The sequence below is a fragment of the Thermobia domestica genome, chromosome 1 (assembly GCF_964235325.1).
Source record: "Thermobia domestica chromosome 1, izTheDome1.hap1.1, whole genome shotgun sequence".
NCBI classification, from domain to species: Eukaryota; Metazoa; Arthropoda; class Insecta; order Zygentoma; family Lepismatidae; genus Thermobia; species Thermobia domestica.
The window spans coordinates 64,134,378-64,153,948 of NC_137454.1; the positions used below are offsets into that span (position 1 = coordinate 64,134,378).

At 36.6% G+C, this 19,571-nt stretch overlaps 1 protein-coding gene across 2 annotated transcripts in view; it reads left to right on the forward strand.

The window, feature by feature from the left end:
• smog (G-protein coupled receptor 158 smog) overlaps nucleotides 1-19,571 on the forward strand; it is a 337,058-nt gene that overhangs the window by 313,482 nt on the left and 4,005 nt on the right. Inside the window, exon 12 of one of the 2 annotated variants that reach the window (XM_081757949.1) lies at nucleotides 17,320-17,340. The exons of the other annotated variant lie outside the window; for it this stretch is intronic. Coding sequence (XP_081614075.1) covers nucleotides 17,320-17,340 — 21 coding nt within the window. The remainder of the gene's footprint in view (nucleotides 1-17,319; nucleotides 17,341-19,571) is intronic. 2 annotated transcript variants of the gene reach the window in all.

Here is a 19,571-nt window from a genome sequence, read left to right on the forward strand (position 1 = left end):
TTATTTTTCCTTTCATTTTGACTTAGAATTATGGTATGGTGTACCTCTTCATAGCTAATTTGCTAATGCTAATGCTTTCCATGCGCGTATTCCAGGTTCAATGATCAGTGGGTATATCACCCTAAAACCCTAATAGAACCCATATTTCACTTTCAGCAATAGACTTTGTCTCATATAGCCTCAGAACTGCCTATACAATTAAACTCTATTAAATTAACTCCAGTACTATACAGTAGTTTATTTCCTTCCTTTGAACCAGAATTGTTCAATACCTCCTAACGGATAACGCAACACATAGCAGCACAAATGTATTTAATCTTACCGAAATTGAAACTTTTTACAATTTCTCATTTATTATTCAATACATTCTGCTTTGACTGTCATTTTGAAAACAGAATATAACGTTCATTATCTTAACAAATATGGTTAATTACACTGGCTTACAGTGGTTTTGGTGCCGGGTGTTTCTTAGCTGATTTGAAGTAGAATTGGGACGCTGAATCCAAATATGGTGTTAGTTTTCCCCTAACAGCTTTAGTTTTTGAGATATAGGAATTGCAAGACTGACCTGCTACAACGTTGAAAATTGCATAGGTGCTGTTTTACTGTAAGTGAAAAGAAAACTATGACATTTAAATCTGTTATTTGGAACACTTTGAAAATAATGAAAACCATATAAACACAAACATCAAGTACATAATAACTCTGTAACTACATTTTATAATAGTTTTTATGAATAAAAAATCAAATAATTTGTTCAAAACGATATATTCAACACTTCGGAAGCTTCGTTTTCGTGACATCCTTGAATGTTTCTTTGCACAGTCTCTTTTTAGGTTCCAGCAGTAATCTGCCATCATATGGGCATCCCATCTTCCTTGGTAGCGGTCCTCCATTGTTTTAATATCTTGGTGAAATCTTTCACCTTGTTATTCACTCAGACTGCCTACGTTGTCTGGGAAACGGTCCAAATGGCTGTGCAGGTAATGAATTTTGATACTCATATTACATCCAAGTTTTTGGAATGCATTAAGCATCTGGTTCACTAGCTCAACATAGTTATCAGCTTTATTATTGCCAAGGAAATTCTTGATAACTTCTACAAATGAGGTCCAAGCTCTACGTTCAGTCTCATTCATGGACTCCACGAAAGCCGGATCTTTCATGAGTTGTCTTATTTGGGGACCATCAAATATTCCAGCTTTTAATTTTTCTGTGCTGATCTGAGGTAGCTTGTTTCCCATGTAAGCAAAGCACGGCCCGTCCTTATTTAGCGCCTTTACAAACTGCTTCATCAAACCGAGCTTGAGATGTAGAGGTGGCAAAATGATTTTGTCACACTCAACAATAGGCATGTTAATAATATTTTTCTTACCAACAACCATGTCATCTCTCTGCGGCCACTCTTTTTTTGACCAATGGTTTGCTTTGTCTCTGCTATCCCACAGACATAGAAAACAAGGATATTTTGTGTAGCCACTTTGCTGTCCAAGAAGAAAGTTCACCATCTTTAAATCAACACAAATCACTCACTGATGGTCCTGATATTTAATTTTTTCCATAACCAAAGCAATTGCTTCATATTCTTCTTTCAGTCGTGTTGAATGAGCGATTGGAATTGAGCCATATTTATTGCCATTGTGTAGAAGGACGCATTTTAAACTTCGCTTGGAGCTATCAATAAACAGGCGCCAATCATCTGGATTGTATTCTGGAAGACCCATGTGTTCTAGGAGACCTCTAACATCGTGACAGAATACGAGATTTGTGTCTTCAGTGAAAAATGGTAAAAACTCCTTTTCCCTTGTTCGGTAGAATGTGATTTTAGTTCCTTGTTCTAGTACGTTTTTCTCCTTCAATCTGGAAGCAAGTAATTCAGACGATTCTTTTGAAAGATTAAGGTCCCTAACTAGATCATTTAGCTCATCTTGATTAAACTGTTGAGGAATTGTTGACATTCCCTCATAATCACTGTCACTTCCATCATCCATGTCACAAGAATGTTCACTACGTTCGTTTTCAGTCTCACAAAGCTCTGGCAAGTGGTGAAACGTTGGGATTGGTATTTCATCGGAATGAACAACTGGACGTCTTGCTGAAGGCAGATCAGGATATGTCCACTTGTTCCGGTTATTTCTATTCATACCCGTAACATTTACCAGGCAGAAATAACAGTCATCAACATGGTTTGTGGGTTCCCTCCAAACCATTGGAACACCAAACTTAAGACTTTTTCTTTTTCCAGTTGTCCACTGTCGCAAGTGTTCAGTACACATTTTACACACAATATGTGGAGCCCACGTTTTATCTTGGTCCCCTAGGCGTACACCAAAATATGCATGATATGCTTTTTTTACAAAGTCACTGATATGTTTTCTATTGTCTTTAAATGTGTACTCACCACATATGTAGCAAAACACATCAGGATGGTTAACACAACTTCTTCGACTTGAACTCATTTTATGTTCAGGCCACTAACACGGATGTTAAATATAAAGCCTTAGTATACGCGATACAAGTTATGATTTCAGAACAAAACTCACATGTTCCAACATGTCACTCCACCTGCAAGACAACAACTACGATCCACTAGCCAAGTAGAATACCAATGCAATCTAGTGGACGTTCCTGGAACTACTATATGACTAGTTTCCGTTTAGTACCGACAGATAGCAGCACTAATGAGAAAAGAGCGCCGTTCTTCCAAATAGAAATCTCTATAGAGCACAGTAGCAGTTATTTGAGTTGCAGAGTTTGTAAGATCATATTCAAACTTGTTATTACGAGAATATTTGTATTTCTTTTGCTTATTTTGTATACTATTGCAAGAAGCATGCAGAAATAGTGGTTACATCATTTATAATTTACATATTTATTTTGGATTGTAATATTTCTTCCACATACATTGTAACGTAAATAACACTACTGGTACAGTAGCCTGTATCTACCAAAGTAGAGCTGATAGAAAAAAACTGCTTACATTATTGGATTCAGCGCCCCACACATAGTTAAAATCAGCTCTAAAATTTTAGGCACCAAGAAAAAATTTTTTTTCTGTAGGCCTGTGTTATTAATAGGGTAAATTATTACAACAATATAGACCCTATGTATTTTGTTTGAAATTGATGAAATGCTTTATTACCATTTCACATCTCCGTGTTCAATTGACACTTTATAACACGAACGTCCTGAATCTTGTGGTGGGAGCTACTACACTCATCTTTGCTATGTGAGGTCACGAGTTGGATCACAAAACAAGTTAGATTCAAAGTCCGATGTTTCGTATAGTTCGCGTCTCATTTTAAGTGCATTCTGTTTCTTATACAAGTTCATAAGGTCGTAATGCATTACGTAAGCACATATCCAGTGCCGTAACATAGATTAATCTTATTCCTGAGCTCTCAACGGTGCATGCAATCTCTATTCGAGAAAACTAATCTTGCATTCATTACGTTGAAATTTTATATTGATTAAAAATTACTTGCGAAACATGGACATACACATTATATAAGTATATAGGTAATTCGAGTTATCTGTATCTATTTTTTTTCTCACTCGCCAAAACAAGTGATTCTTAACTTTCTAGTTTTCTTTTGTATTAATTTTCGTAGTTTTGCTGCAACATGATGGATTTAATAGTCAAAAATACTTTTTTCGCTCTATGATTTTCATTAAATTTTGGATCCATTTTTACCCTACCTTACCTAGTAAAAGTTATATATATGGTCTTAGTTGAGGAACCAGTTTTTCGCTTATATAAAATTACGAAATTATGACTTGGTTTAGTTTACCTCCGAGGTTGAGACATAATAAAATCATCACCATCATCATAATCAACCATTATCAGTCCATTGCTGGATGAAGGTCTTTCCAAGTCTTCACAACTATCTAACTTGGGCAATTCTTTTCCAGGTTACTCCTCAGTGGCTCTTGATTTCGTCACACCTTCTTGTATGCGGAGGTTTCCTAGGGTGTTTTTGTCTCGTGGTATCCAGTCTAGAATTGTTTTCATCCGTCGGTCATAATTTCTTCTTGCAATACGTCCAGCACATTTTCCAGCTCATATTAAATTATTTCATTAGCACCATCAGTATTCATTTCTATATATTTGGACTACAAATAGTTCGAATTCGCTACTTTCGGAGTACAGACACGCTACTTTTTAATCTTCGGATCTGGCAACACTGACTGAATGATTTAAATCAACACAATGTGAACACCCCCATTTGATCTAGCGGCTAGCACTCTTGATTTCGGTTCGCGTGGTCCGAGTTCGATTTCCGGTAGGGGTAAAGTTGAACGACCGAAGTGGTTCGGATTTCACTATAATCTCATTAGTTCGCCGCCTCCTTTAGCCGCCCTAGCATAACTGTGGGACGTTAATGTAAAACAAAACAAAACAAAAGTGAACACTGTGTATTGCTAACTGTAAGTCCTTGAATAATTGCATATAGCTATATGGTATGGATCGAGTTTGAGGTGGTTGGTGGTCAAACTAAAGCAAGTGAAATGTAATTAGGGTGTAATTAGAACTTTTAATTAAGCAGGGTCTTAATCTAATGTGTACACCAGGCCTAAGGCTTAGGGAGAACAACTAGTGTTACTGAAAATGTATCACTTACATTTAATTTCAGTTACAATTTGCATTTACATGTATTGCTGGAACGAAGACTTAAACATTAACATTATAAGTAGAGATGCAAGGGCTCGAAAAAAAAAAACGGCTTTTTTTGAAAAAAAACTCGGTTTTTTCTGCTTCGCTTTTTTGCTTGGGAAATTTTGAGCTTTTCTGAAAATTCTGCTTTAAATTGATAAACCAGATTTTGTTTCGCTTCTCTATAACACAAAAAGTCATTTAATTAGTGGTTGATGCCGGTAATAATATAAAACCTCGAAAATAAACCATGAATTTCGAAAAGATATTTCAAACAGTTTTACTTCTCAACATATTTACATTATGAATTCCAAAGGATTAACCAATGTATATAATAAGATTTTTTTTAACCTCCTACATACAAAAGTAAGCAGGGTTGGCAAGAACCATGGTTGTGTTTGAAAATGCCAAAAACCCGTTTTTCGGGGGGAGTTTAAACTAGTTTTTTTTTTTTTTTTTGTTTAAACCAGGTTTTTTGGGTTTAGATATTTTGCTTTATGTATTTATATTACATATTGACAGAAATAAGTTTGTTTCGCCTTGGTGTTATTGTGCAACAACGGGGTTATGCTGGAAGAGGTCACATAAGCTTAAAGAAGTCCGGTCAGTAAATTTCTCCAATTGAGAAACTCCCGCCCTAGCCATCGGAAAAATCCCGTCATTACTCTAAATGTAAAACAATAACGGAAAAATCCTGTTATTGTTTTGCATGTAAAATGTAAAGGTCAACGTATCATAATCAGTACGCTAAAACTGAGGTATTAAATTACAAATTTAGTACGTACATATTATTGAAAGTACAATTCAAGCTAATGTTGGAAGCTACGTAGGCAATCAATGAATTTTGCCAATTTCTATCAATATATTTAAGCAACCTTGGCTTCTTTATAAAACAACAGGCATTCAGGCATGCGGAAATATACAATTTAGTTTCGTTTTGTATGTTCAGGCTTAACATCCTTACGTAATACCGAGGTTATCAAGGAGAAGACTTTCGTTTAAAGTTACATCCGAAACGCTACTTTGTTTACGCATGAAAGAAGAGTTGTGGTTCGACCGAGAATTGAACATGGGATACCTTGATTAAAAGGTGAAAAGGAAATAAAACTAATGCAGATGGTTTGATGTGGGAAACGTCACCATGAAGTTCACACGATTCGCATTTTTCGTTTTATTTATTTATTTATTTATTTATTTTGGTTTAAACCAGTTGTTTATTTAAAAAAAAACAGCTGGTGTAAACCAGCCAACCCTAAAAGTAAATACTTCTTTAAAAAATACTCAAATAAGTAGCAAAATTCTATGTAGTATTTTTACTTCAAAATATTCCATACCCTCTTTTTGGAACAAAATAAAATTAAAATGAAACATAAGAAAAATACTTAGATTTATATGATACACTTAAAGGCTGCACATCTAGAGCTTTTGGTTTTGTATATTCTTGAAATTCTACAGTTTTATATAAGCACCATCACGGTTTACTCAGTCCTCAAGTTTTCTGTATTTTTAACAAGAGGGATTCAAAATATGAAGAGTGTGAGGTAAGAACATGCTAACTCACAATTTTACTATTTTAAGAAATTAGAAATTTTCTGCTGCACAATCCATTTTGAAAGTCGGAAAGCTGATTTTTCACATAAGACTATACATGAAGGATGAAACGAAGCGGTATGCGTTGCTGTCTATCTGGTGCTGCATAACTCAGCAATTGAAAATTTGTTAGTCACCATGTTCTTGGCTCACACCCTTCATATCTTTATGGAACTCTCACCACCACAAAAAAAAAAAAAAAAAAAAACGGACTAAGGAATATATTAAAGTTAAATACAACTGCACAACAAACATGACTGAGTGGAGCTTTTGCGCTTCTATCGGGAAGTCCGGGATTCAACTCAGCATTCGACCATTCTGACAAAACTTTTCTTCATTCCATCTATGAAGTTGAAATAGTGCGTGTACTGTGAGTTGGCCGACTTCATTTCTTATTGTTTTTAAATCGTTATTATTACTAATTACCAGCAGTGACGGGTTTTGCGAAGGTTAGGGGGACGGTCTTTGGGACTGAAGCCTGTTCCCCAAAATTACGGAATGTCTAAAACAAACGAAATATCTATTAGTTATGCCTTTACTCATAAACTTTAAGGTCCCGTCAAATAAAAATTACGGATGTTTAGAAAAACTAAACATTAGTAAGAAAAAATAACCTCCCCAAATACTTTTCTAAATCCGCCACTGATTCTCAGTATAAAATGGTCTTCAAGGTGGTATCCGGAAGATTATCTCTAAATATATAAACGAAACGAAATACAGTATTAGTGATGTCTGTACTCATAAACTTCAAGCTCCTCCCAAATAAAATTAGGACATTTTAGAAAACGAAACAATCAGAGAAACCCGCCTCAAAGTACGTTTCTAAATAAGCTACTGATTATTTGTATAAATTAGTATTCAAGGTTGTATCCGGAAAATTATTGCTAAATCGTTGCACAGCTACAGTATAATAGAAATGTGGAAGTACGGTTAGACGGATATATTGAAAAACGTACGCTTTGACGGATATATAGAAAAAACGTAAGTTTAACTTTTGCGCTAGAAGCTAGAGTACTAAGCTCTTAGAAATGAAACACAGATGACAAACTGAAATGTTCCCGAGAAGAAAAAAAAAATATCGATAACTCAGAAGTTAAAATAAAGATAAATAGCCTCTAAAATTGCCCTCAAATACTACATTCTTCATGTTAGCTTTAATTCGTAAAACATGTGCTCCATCAATCTTGATGGTGAATTTTAGAGCGAAATATGGCATTTAGGTCATGGAATTCTTATCTAAGTATAGAATATACTATAAGAAGGCTATTTAGATAGAAAAATCATGAAAATGAAAAAAAAAAACAAAATTTCCAAAATTCTCGTTTTTTTCCCAAAAAAGCCGGCTTTTTATGTGAAAAAAACCATCGATTCAAAAAAGCCGGCTTTTTTGCATCTCTAATTATAAGTAGCCCAAAGACTATGAAAAACGTCTTCTCTTGAAAGCATTCTTGCACTATAAAACAACCTACGAGTAATTTTAAAATATCTTGCAGTTCATCTACGTTATTTGCACATATTTAGAATAATATTTAACAATTTATTTAAGTGGGCAACGCTGCTTAAAATAATATACAGTAACTGCCATTTGTTGTAATTAAAACCACCAAAAACTATTGTTGTAATGTTATAGAAGCAAAGGAAAGCAATAATCATTATAAAAATTTAATACAAATACGTCATTTTAAGCAGTATTGGTATCTCAAATGACTTGAAATAACAATTGTTGTAAATGGCGTTATAAGCATTTAAGTCTTAAGCATCTGCATGATGAGACCTGATATGTCAGCACGTTTTCGAAGTAAAGTGTTTAGAAACATTTAAATTTTCTGTTTCTTGTAACTTTGTTCTCTCATTCATTCGAAATATATTATACCATGATCACAGTATTTGACGCTAAGATACAGTTGATGCGCATTGCACCGTCCATGCCATTTGAGTTATTAGAGATTTCCAAAATGTTGATGTTAATGGTACTGTGTTGTCCTTTGTTACACTAAATAATGTATGGGCTATTGTGGTTTTGTTAAATAACTAAATTAGAAATAGCCTATGTAATACTTTACGTAGCGCAATTTGAGAAAATACAACTTTATTTTGCTATTAGCAATATCGTTCATCTAGTGATATTGTAGAGTATCTAGAAGAATTTCCCAACTTGGTACAAAATTTCAGCTTTTTAAATATATATATCATAGGGGAGGGCTATAGGGACTATAGCCCCCCTTAACGCTCAGGTATACACTGGATAAAATGGGTTTCAATCCTACTTTCTTTACATTGGATAAAGCGGCAAACCATGGTTTAGCCCCTCCCTTGATCATATACTGGGTCCGCGGCTATATATATATATATATATATATATATATATATATATATATATATATATATATATATATAGGATGGCCCATTTTAATCTTTCCACGGAGATATCTCGAAAACGGTTGAACATAAATGTTCATTTATGTTCCGAATGGTGTTGTCGCGGCGCCTCCCGGGGCCGCCCTTCATGGGGTACCAGGACCATACTTTAAAATTTTAATTGGAAACATGGGGTGTGTAATATCTCGTTCCATAGATCTTTAAAAAGTAAAAAGCGTTGTGGAAAAAGATTTTTCACATTGGTCACCGTATTCAAGATGGCCGCCATGACATGGTGCCTGTATCTGATAAAACGTCCAGTACCACTAATATGAAAATAATTGGAGATAAATGAACAACATAAAACTCGTATAGGAAAGCAAGAGGGTATTTATCATTCCACGGCTCGAGTATAATGCAACGGAGAAAAATATTATTAAAGTATAATTGACATGATGCAAAAGAGGAAATGATAGAAAATTATCTTTCCGATCTCTGTCCGTAAGTGGGTGAAGCGGGAATGAATGGTAAAATCTCAAATGAGAACCTCACTTTTATTTGCAATAGATATGGTTTGTCTGAAACACTTGTGTACAAATGACTGGTACTATAATGAATAAAAATAAAGTGAAATAAGGTGAATAAAAATAAGGTGAAATTCAAGTTTAACAACAGTTTGCCCGCCCCTTCGCCCCTTATAATTTAACGCAATGCGTGCAATATTTTTGGGACATATCTGCATCAGTATGTACCGTTTCATTACTAAGGATCACAACTGAAATTACCGTTGAAAGTTATTCGGAATGTAACTGTGGACATCTCAGTGAAACTCATATTCTATCACATGCAAGAAGACACAGAAGTAAAAAGAAGCGAACCAATATCATGCAGACGACTGTTGAACAAAACCAACGTTTGCAAACTTTGTTCTAAAATTGCATTGTTCGACAAATTGGTTTCGCATTTCAGTTGATTCATTTTTGCATAAAACCATTGCCTGCAATCAAAATGGAAGGTACCATTTAACAATAATTTTACATACCTTAACCCATTACAGAGACATTTATTTCTTAAAAAACACATTTCAAATAACTTTGTTTCGTAGATACAATTTGCAAAAACTAAGGCTCTCATTTGCGATTTCACCGATCCTTCCCGCTTCACTCACGGAGTGAGGTTAGGATAAATTTCTAGGAGTTAGATTTTTTCCTTTCCATTATGGCACTTTCACTCTAATCATCTTTTCGACTGTTGCAACATTCCCGAGCTATAGAATGATAAATAATTTCCTATTCGAATATTTGTTCTGGTGTTTTCATATTAGTGATACTGGACGTTTTACCTGATGTAGGTACTATGTCTTGGTGGTCATTTTGAAAACGGTGACCCATATGAACAATCTTTTGCAACAGCACTATTTAGTTTTTAAAGATATGTTGAACGAGGTATCACTCACCCCATGTTTCCATTTACAATTTTGAGGTTGCGCCCTGGGCCCCCATGAAGGGTGGCCCTGGGAGGCTCCGCAACAATATCAATCGATGTGCCACATGACATTTTCTATTTGAGTTTTTGTTCGGTTCATTTATGTTCAACCGTTTTCATATTAGTGGTACTGCACGTTTTACTGTATCTGATAGAGGCAACATGTCTTGTCGGCCATTTTGAATACAGTGCCCGATATGAAAGATCTTTTGCCACAACGATTTTTAGTTTTTTAAGGTCTATCGAACGAGGTACCACTCACCCCTTGCTTCCATTTAAAATTAAAGTTGGGCCCGGGAACCTATTCAGGGCGGACCTTGGTGGCACCGCGACCACACACACACACACACACACACATACATATATATATATATATATATATATATATATATATATATATATATATATATATATATATATATATATATATATATATATATATACAGAGAGAGAGAGAGAGAGAATTCTATTTGCATCAGTAGTTGTTTTTGTTTCTGGAGAGGATTGAGGAACGACTAAGAAACATTTGCGTTGTACGTGCAATGCAAAAAATTATCACAAATTTATTTCGGGAGGGGTTTGAGCCCGATAACCACCCCCTAAATACGCCAATGTGCATCAGTCAACCGTTCTCATATTATCTAACACAGCAACGAAACGAGTTTTGAGTAATGGCAATTTTAGTATCTATCAATATCAATATTCGAGACGAGACCGAGACTTTCGAGACTGACCTAAGTCTCGTCTCGGTCTCGTCTCGATTTATAGAGGTCTGTCTCGGTCTCGGTCTCGTCTCGGTATTTAAAAGTCCGTCTCGGTCTCGGTCTCGTCTCGGTATATAAAGGTCCGTCTCGGTCTCGGTCTCGTCTCGATAATTCGAGACGAGACCGAGACGAGACCGAGACTAGTCTCGGTCTCGGTACCATCCCTATTTGTAATAAAAAGTTATGAGGGGGAGAACCAAATCTCATGTGTAAATTGCTCTACCTTTTTACCTTAATAAGGTAATTTTACAATATTTTCAAAGTTTTAAATCATAGAAATCGGAAACCAAATCATTACCTTCCAACTCTTAAAACGATGGTCAGTACTTTGTAGATGTCTTTTCTCATGTGAAAAATTGTGAAACATAAAAAGCGAAAAAAAAAATGTTTCAAATTACTCGTCTTCATGCTGTAGAACTTATTTATCAGTTTTAGAAGCTTAAATATGACTTGTCAAAAGTTTTCTCTTCGTGACTGTTAGTTCAAAGGAAACGACATGCAATGCAACTTTTATTATTCAACGTTGATTAGTAAGTGGATAAGCAAACAGCGGTCAAAAATATATCTTGCAAAGAATCTTTTACTGTATAACGACACGAATAGAATTCATATTTGCTTCCATGAGTAGGACTTAATAATACAATGGTTTACAAATGAGTTCAGAGTTAACAAAATAATAATGATTTCTATTGGATGTCGTCAGTGAATCTACATATCCTTCATGTTGAATGAAACAAACGTTTAAAATGAATCAGAAACATTTAGTTCACATACGGGTACGTAGGCAGGAGTTTATTTCAGGGGATCCAACGCTTTTCGGGGTTTCGAAATTCAATACCAGAATAAAAGGAGCGTGATGGCTCAGTGGTAGAGCGCTTACTTTCGATTCGTTTGATCCCCGGCCAAGTAAATTCGTGGTAAACACCATCGAAGCCGTAGGTTTACGGATAATCCCGTTTTCTCCCACATTCGCATTCCACTTTTTCATCATCATCATCATCTCTCTTAGCCTAAAGGTGTTAATCGTGGAACGTTAAACTAAAAGATTTTTAATATAAAAATAAATTAACTCCTAATAAAATTTATAAAATCACCCCTAAAATTAGACAAAAACTTAAAGAGAAGTCGGGAATTTGGGGGCAATCCGGACCTACCGTTTGCATATGTCCCTGCCAACATATACAATTTATGATTTTGCTTCAGTAGGACCGTCTATGTGAGAGGGAGAGCAAGTATAAAGCTACCAAACGTTATCTATTCGTGACCTAAAATGATCTGAGCGAGTTTTTTTTTTTTTTTTTTTTTTTAAGGAAAAATTGGAATACGTCTTTATTTTGGGAGTACAGACAACTATATATATATATGAAATGCAATTTTTTTTGACGGATAATTTCTAGACCGCTAGACCATGACCTCACTTAGATTTTTATTACATTATTTGCATGGAGCTGAGAACACCTGGATGGGAGTGGGGATGGAAAAAGTTGAGATGTAAAAAAAAAAAAAAGAAAGAAAGAAAGAAAAGAAAAAAAAAACAATATTAGTGTGCAATCCATAGTTTTCGGAGTCACCGAGATGAATAATGACTCTTCCAATGCCGGTTAAGTCTAAGTTCATTGTCTATCGGCGTGGGGGACGAGGATGGTGAAAGTAGGGATAGGAGAAAATGAAATGTAAAAATAATTAAAAATGACCTATATTAGTGTCTAATCCACAATATTCAGGGTCGCTAAGACGAATAGTAACATTCCTGACCCATTTAAGTCCAAATTTATCCCACATCTCCATGGATGGGATGAAAGGGTGACGTAAAATAAACGAAAATGACAGACTTTACTGTCCAATACATAGTTTTAGGAATCGCTGAAATGAATGTCATTTAAGTCCAAATTCAGTATCCATTAGCATGGGGTAGGGTAACATTATTTTTTTTATCATTACAGTTTCATTGAAATGAGTATCCTAAGGCGGTAAAAGTATTCTCCCCGTGCGATGAACGGGCATTTCAGTTTGTGTATATATACACGTCCTGTGATGAGTATTGTTTCATAGTTTTTTTTTTTTTTTTTTTTTTTTTTTTTTTTTTTTTTTTTTTTTTTTTTTACGTATGAACGTTAAATAATACATCGCAGGACGCGTTATTCCGAACACGAGGATCTGTGTAACTGGCGTCTGTTAACACTTCCGACTTCACAGCCACACTTTTCGTATTCACTGCTGTCAAGGTTTCCTTTTGCCTACTTTGAATCGACATTTAAGTTAGAGCAAATCCGACATTTCCGTTGGGAGCATATCTGGAAATTATGCTCTGCAGGAAATCTCTTGCGCACATATTGCATATTGCTGAAATCTTCTCCTTTTCTTCTTCTTCATTTCGATGGTATATGTGTGACTTCCTTTACGCTGTTATGATTTGATTTTCAGTTTAGCGTCCATTTCAGTAGCAAGAATATATGAGACGTGTACCTACAACTTACAGTGGGATCCGAATCAGCCGGTAATCGAACCCAGGTGTCCCACACCGAAGGCGCGTACGCTAACTACTTAGCCACGAGGGAGATATATGCGCTATCATGGATCATTACTCCACTGTTTCTTGTTTCGAAATAACGCGTGTTGCAAGATTGTTTTTCCACCCTTCTGGACGGCCCTATATCAGTTGCTAAGCACTTTCCCCATAGGTCCATTTGAACTTTATTTATTGACTTGGTGTATATAGAAGGTGTTTATATAAGGTGTTTCAAGACAACACCGAGGTTTCGGAGGTGATTTCTGACACCAAGACAATATAATATGGACCTATGGGAAAAGTGCAAAATATATAATTGTTATTGTTGCATTGTTCTATTTAAAAAAAAATACAAGACATCCAGCTAAAGCACGAAGGAGAGAAAATCATTTTCATAATCGGTATTGTAAAACTTCAGTTGTATAAATTATGTAATCCTTGCTATGCCAATAAGAAATTTGTGGAGCAACGTAAATCATTTTGTGGAATCAAAAATGTCCCCTAACCTTAGGCAAGTATTACTCAAATTATGGTCGTAACATTTCTCTATATTTTTGTTCTATATTTTGTTCACCTATCGGAATTTCAACTCAACTATTAGTCCGTTTGGCGGTATAATGGGACAGTCAATCCGAAGCAATGGAAATACGGTGAGGCATATTTTATTAACCGCATATTGAAAGTTAAGGAAGAGGATTAATGTCTCGCTTGTGTAAAGGTAACCGAGAAATTTCTGTCGCTTTTTCACCCACCACCTTCGAACATTGATATGTCACCTAGGACGTACCTGGAAGATAAAAAATAGTCCCCATCAGCATCGACAACCTTCTGTCAACGTTCTGGAAGGCCATGGATTCCATCGTGGTAGAACTTGGTGGGCCGTGAAGCGAAGAACGTGTCAAGTGCATTTTGCACCTCTACTAGGGATTTGAACTGGAGTCCTCTAAGGTGATTGTCCAAGGAATGGAACAGGTGATAATCGGACGGTGAAATGTCCGGAGAGTATGGCGGATGCAATAGTGTTTCCCATCCGAGGCGTAGAATGGTGTCCCGGCTCATCCTAGCCACGTAGGGCTTATCGTTGTCCTGTAACATGAGGACCCCTTTGCGATTGAAAAGCTCTTGCTCCAGAGTTTTGAGTTTTCTTGAACTGCTGATAGTAACAGTAGCATTGATGCTCTGACCAGCAGGTAGCAGTTCCCGATGCACGATGCTGCAAACAGTCCATCAAACACACAGGAAATTAGCTGGTGCAGTGCTAATTTTTGCTGTTTTGGAACCGGTTCTTGGGATGCTAACCAATGACGACGGTGTCGTGGAGATTCGTACATGACTCACTTCTCATCACATGTCAACACCCTGTCCAGAAATGGCTCCTTCCTCAGACGAGACAGCAAAGAAACACAGATGTTTGCTTGCATTGCCTTCTGGTCCGGAGTCAAATCATATGGACCCATCGACCCAACTTGTAGTGTTTCCCAAGTTGATGGAGATTCTGCCGAATGGTTTCTCCACTCACACTGAATTGCAGTCCAAATTCGTCACATATCTGGCTACTGTTCGCCTCAATTGCTGCCTGAAGATATTCATTTTGTACATGTGTTGGTTTTCCAACACGTGGTGCGTCTTCGAATGTTTCGTCACCGTCCTTAAATTTGTTTAACTACCGCTGAACTGTCCGCGTAGTCACGACACCCTAACCAAAGACTTGGCATACCTTCCGCCCCGCTGCAGCGGCGTTTGTCTCCAGTTTGAACTCGTGCAGCATACACACCCTTATGACGCTCTGTGGAGGTCCTATATTCACTCTGTCCTTACGCAAGCTCATGGTGTAACTGAACTGCCACAACCAGCTAGTATGTTGGATGCTAATATGTAGTACCACCAACAACTGACCTTCGCCTTATGTTCATTTGCATTCAACTCACGGTGTGGGGGCCAATTGAATACGGACCTCCACAGAAAGCGATAGCACTTTCTTGGTTACCTTTATACATCAAAAGAGATATATCTGTATAATCCTATATTTTCATGCATGAAGGGATAAGAAGCTAGAACATGATCTTCTCAAAATCTAATTGAGCTTAACTATTTAAATTCGGTCACAGAGAGGCGAAACAATTCAAAATATTAATAACAGTGAGAGTTAAATTAAGGCAATGTGAGCGAGCATATATATACAATGTAAGGTTGGTTCCGAAACTTCTGTCGTGGTTATTTACTCGTGGAGAATAGTGAATATCAATAACGTCGTTCATAGCTGAAAACTACGAATTGAAGCTGATCCCCAAAGCAAATCTGTGGAAAACGACACGAGAGGATGCAGAGAAATTAAGCATTAATCATTCGCCGGAAGCATAGCATGGCATTTGAAGAAAACTAGACAAAGTGAAAACATTTATACGTTGACCGATAGCCAATGAAATCGACTGTTTCAATCTGTTCTACACTACTGCTACTTCTAGAATTTTGAACAAATGATTTTTGTGACATACAGAGGTTGTTCAGTCTACATTTGGCCAATTTCGACTTACCTAAAAATTTAGAAGAATCCATGGCGCCAGGTCTGTAAGTGCTCTATGAGTTTCCCTTGGTTCCTAATAACAGCCCGACAGCGTAATTTCTCCTGTAATAGGCTTCTCTGAAGAACTTGGAGAGGAATATTGTCCCATTCCCTTTGCACAGCTTTCCAAAGTCCTTCCACAGTTGTCACACGCCGTTTTCCCAAAGCCCGCTTCAGCTATCCAAATTCACAATAGTCCATAGGACTTGCATCTGGAGATTTAACAGGTACCTCATTGAAAGGCATCACCTGTATACCACTTGCCTCCTCCATCTCCCTGTAGAATGCGAGGGACTATAATGAGGTATGTAATGAGGCATTGTCCATGTGAACGCGCACCAGATTGGCGTCATTTCCGTACATTGTTCGAATCTCATGCTCGTAGATCGGCCGCATGATCTGCTCCTGAAAATACTGCGAATTTATTTTGCAGTTCTTCGCCACCTTACGAATCTTCAGTTTACCTCGGTAAAAGTAGCCAGTAACGACCATGATTCCTTTTGGGAAGAATTCTTTACAGACACGGACCCATCTTCTGAAGTTCTTGGCGCCTTTCTCTCGGTACATGATGACTCTCGGTTTGCCGCAGTCGGAAAGGTAAATCCATGCTTCATCGAGCGTTACGACGTACATCCACCTTTGTTTTGCCAGATGCCGTTCGTACGCAGAGTAACTAGTAAACTAGGGAGGAAAAAGAAACAGCGTACGCAAAACAAACGAAATGGTTACCTATTTTTTCCTTCTATTCCTGAGATATTCGATGATCTTCGAAATAAAATGCAAGATTTGATATTATATCTGGTCTACAGAACAAGTTTTCATTTTTTAAAAAAAATTAAAATTTCTCAAGAATCGAGACGAGTATTTGTCATATTTCTGGTTTCGTCTCGAATTTGAAAATTCACTTCCGGTCTCGTTTTTGAGACAAGAATCGACACGAGAGGATAAATTTTTCGTCTCATGGGCAACACTACCAACGACTATCTTTTCTGGTATCTCAAGCATTTGTTGCGAGGAAAGGCGTCTTCTGATTATCGATCGGTGTAACGTACGATTGATGACATCTGCGCATTTCAGACTTTAGAGTTCCTTCGTCACGGAATCCAATTGTCGGTTGAGCAATGTCAAACGTGTGTAGATGCAGACCGCGACTTACAAACAGATCCTCTATTTTTTCATGTTTTGACTTTTGCATATCACGTACTGGAGTGGACATTTTATTTGCACAATTCTAATATTTTTATTGTAAGAGAAACGATTTAGAGATTATAAAAAAAATATGTTGAAAATAGATAAAATTAAATATAATAATAAGATTGTTCTAAATTTGATATGTTTTCCTAACCTAAGATAAAAATATGAATAATCAAATGTCCTGTTTTTCTTCTTGCTGCAGAAAAAGGGAAGCCGAGAGAAGGTAAGTGGAATATGTCAACGAATGTTGATTCAGAAAAGGAAGTCTCGCAGAGTGGAACCAAATCATCAAAAAAATAACTGCCTTTCAATAGATCAAAAATATACTAAATGCAAAATGACATTAGTATAAAACATAAAATTCAGTAGTAGGATTAATATTAGTTTATATTATTGCTACCTATCACTGATTTGTATCTATGTAAGAAAAACATTTGTTTCCTTTAAAGAGAATTTGGCATTCTCTAATTTTTAATAAATCCATCTATCTATCTAACGATCGAGGCCTCTCCGTTATCAAAATTTTTGGATCTATTTAACATCTGGTAATTTTCTGCACAATATATCCTATTGTGTTCAAAGGTTCCTGTAGACGAGAAAAGGGATAATCTAAAGAGTAAACACATCACTCAATAAGTTCGTAGGATGACATAGAGATGTCGCCACTATTCACAAATCCATGTGATTTTTAGAAAGTGCTACCCGTCAAATGATATGTGTCAAAATTTCGCAATAATCCGTCGTTTAGTTCACAAGTTGCAGTGGTTTTAGTGACGCTACTTTTGTAATTTTCAAAACAGTGGAAAAATTTGAATTTCATGTATCGATAAAGCATTGCTTTTTAATGGGAAAAGGTACCGTTCAAACATAGCAATGGCTTAGCAAGTGTTATTCGGACTCTGTTCCATAGAGATAAATGGTAGAGAAGTGCTTTGCCGAGTTTAAACAAGGCCGTGCAAACACCGATGATACTGAACGCTCTGGTTGCCCAAATTCGGCAGTTGTTCCAGAAAAATAAAAAGTCTACAAAATAGCTTTGGCCTATCGTAAATTGAAGTTGCATGAGATAGTTGATACCTTAAAGATATCACAAAGCAGTGTGTTCACAATTTTGCGTGAACATTTGTACATAAGAAAGCTCTGTTCGAAGTGACTATCGCGTTTGCTAACAGTCGACCAAAAACATCAACGCGTCGACGATTCAGAGCGCTGTTTGGAGCTGTTTCAGCGCAATAGAAAGCATTTTTGATGCGCTATGTGACCATGGGTGAAACATGAATCCATTACTACTCTCCAGAGTCAAATTGGTAGTCAGCTGAGTGGACAGTAACCGGGTAAAGCTGCTCAAAGCAACCAAAAACGCGAATGTCAGCTGGTAAGGTTTGGGCCTCCATGTTTTGGGATACGTATGGTAATGTATTCAACGATTACCTTCACAAAGAAGAATTATCAGTACCGAATATTGCGTGGAATTTTTGCTGTTTGAAGGAAGAAACTGCAAAAATAAATAAATAAAGAAAGAAAGAAAGAAAGAAAGAAAGAAGAAAAATACTCATTCGCCAAGACAATGCACCGTGTCGCAAGTCGTTCGCAACAATGGCAAAATTGCATGAATTGCACTTTGAATGTCTTCCCATCCACCGTACTCTCCGGATCTGGCTCCCAGTAACTACTGCCTGTTTGTCGAGCTAAAAAGAATGTTCTAGGGAAAGAGATTTGACTCCAATAAAGAAGTGATTCCCGAAACTTAAGCCTATTTTGAGGCCAAAGACAAATTGTTCTCCAAAAAAGACATTGAAATGTTAGCGTTGAAATGAATGTATCTCTCTTGAAGGAGACTATGTTGATAAGTAAAGTTGAATTTTGCCTAAAAGTTGTTGTTTTATCAGTCATCTTAAGAACTTATTAAGTGACTTGTTAAAATTAGTAAATCTCTAATTAGACCGTCTTGTGGAGCAAGTCAATGAACTCTCTTCCCCGAACAGGGGGTGTAACTCTCTATTAGTAGCTGCAGGCCCGTAGCCAGAACATAAGATAGGCTTTTAGAGAAAAGGTAAGAAATAATTTTTGGAGGCTAATTTAGTTAACCTTACATTGTTGTTTGCTTATTTTGGGACTATATTTATCTAAATAAACAATTGAAAATTTCAGGGGTGCTGAAGGTTTTCGCAGGGGGAAATGAGTCTCCTGCTCAGCCTCTAGTTACGGGCCTTGTATCTAGCATTATACAAGTATCTTCATTCATTCATAGGTATTCTGCCTTTATTGGCAGTCACTTGCCGCAGCTGAGAAGCTTTCATGCTCCACGGTCCTCCGCTAACCTCTTCGTCTTCGTCTTCGTATGATCTTTCTGTTTTAATATCTAATATAAATAAAATAATGAATTTGTTTGTGTGTGTGTCTGTCTGTCTGTGTGCGGCTGGGGACCAGACGAGTGGACCGAGAATTACCAAA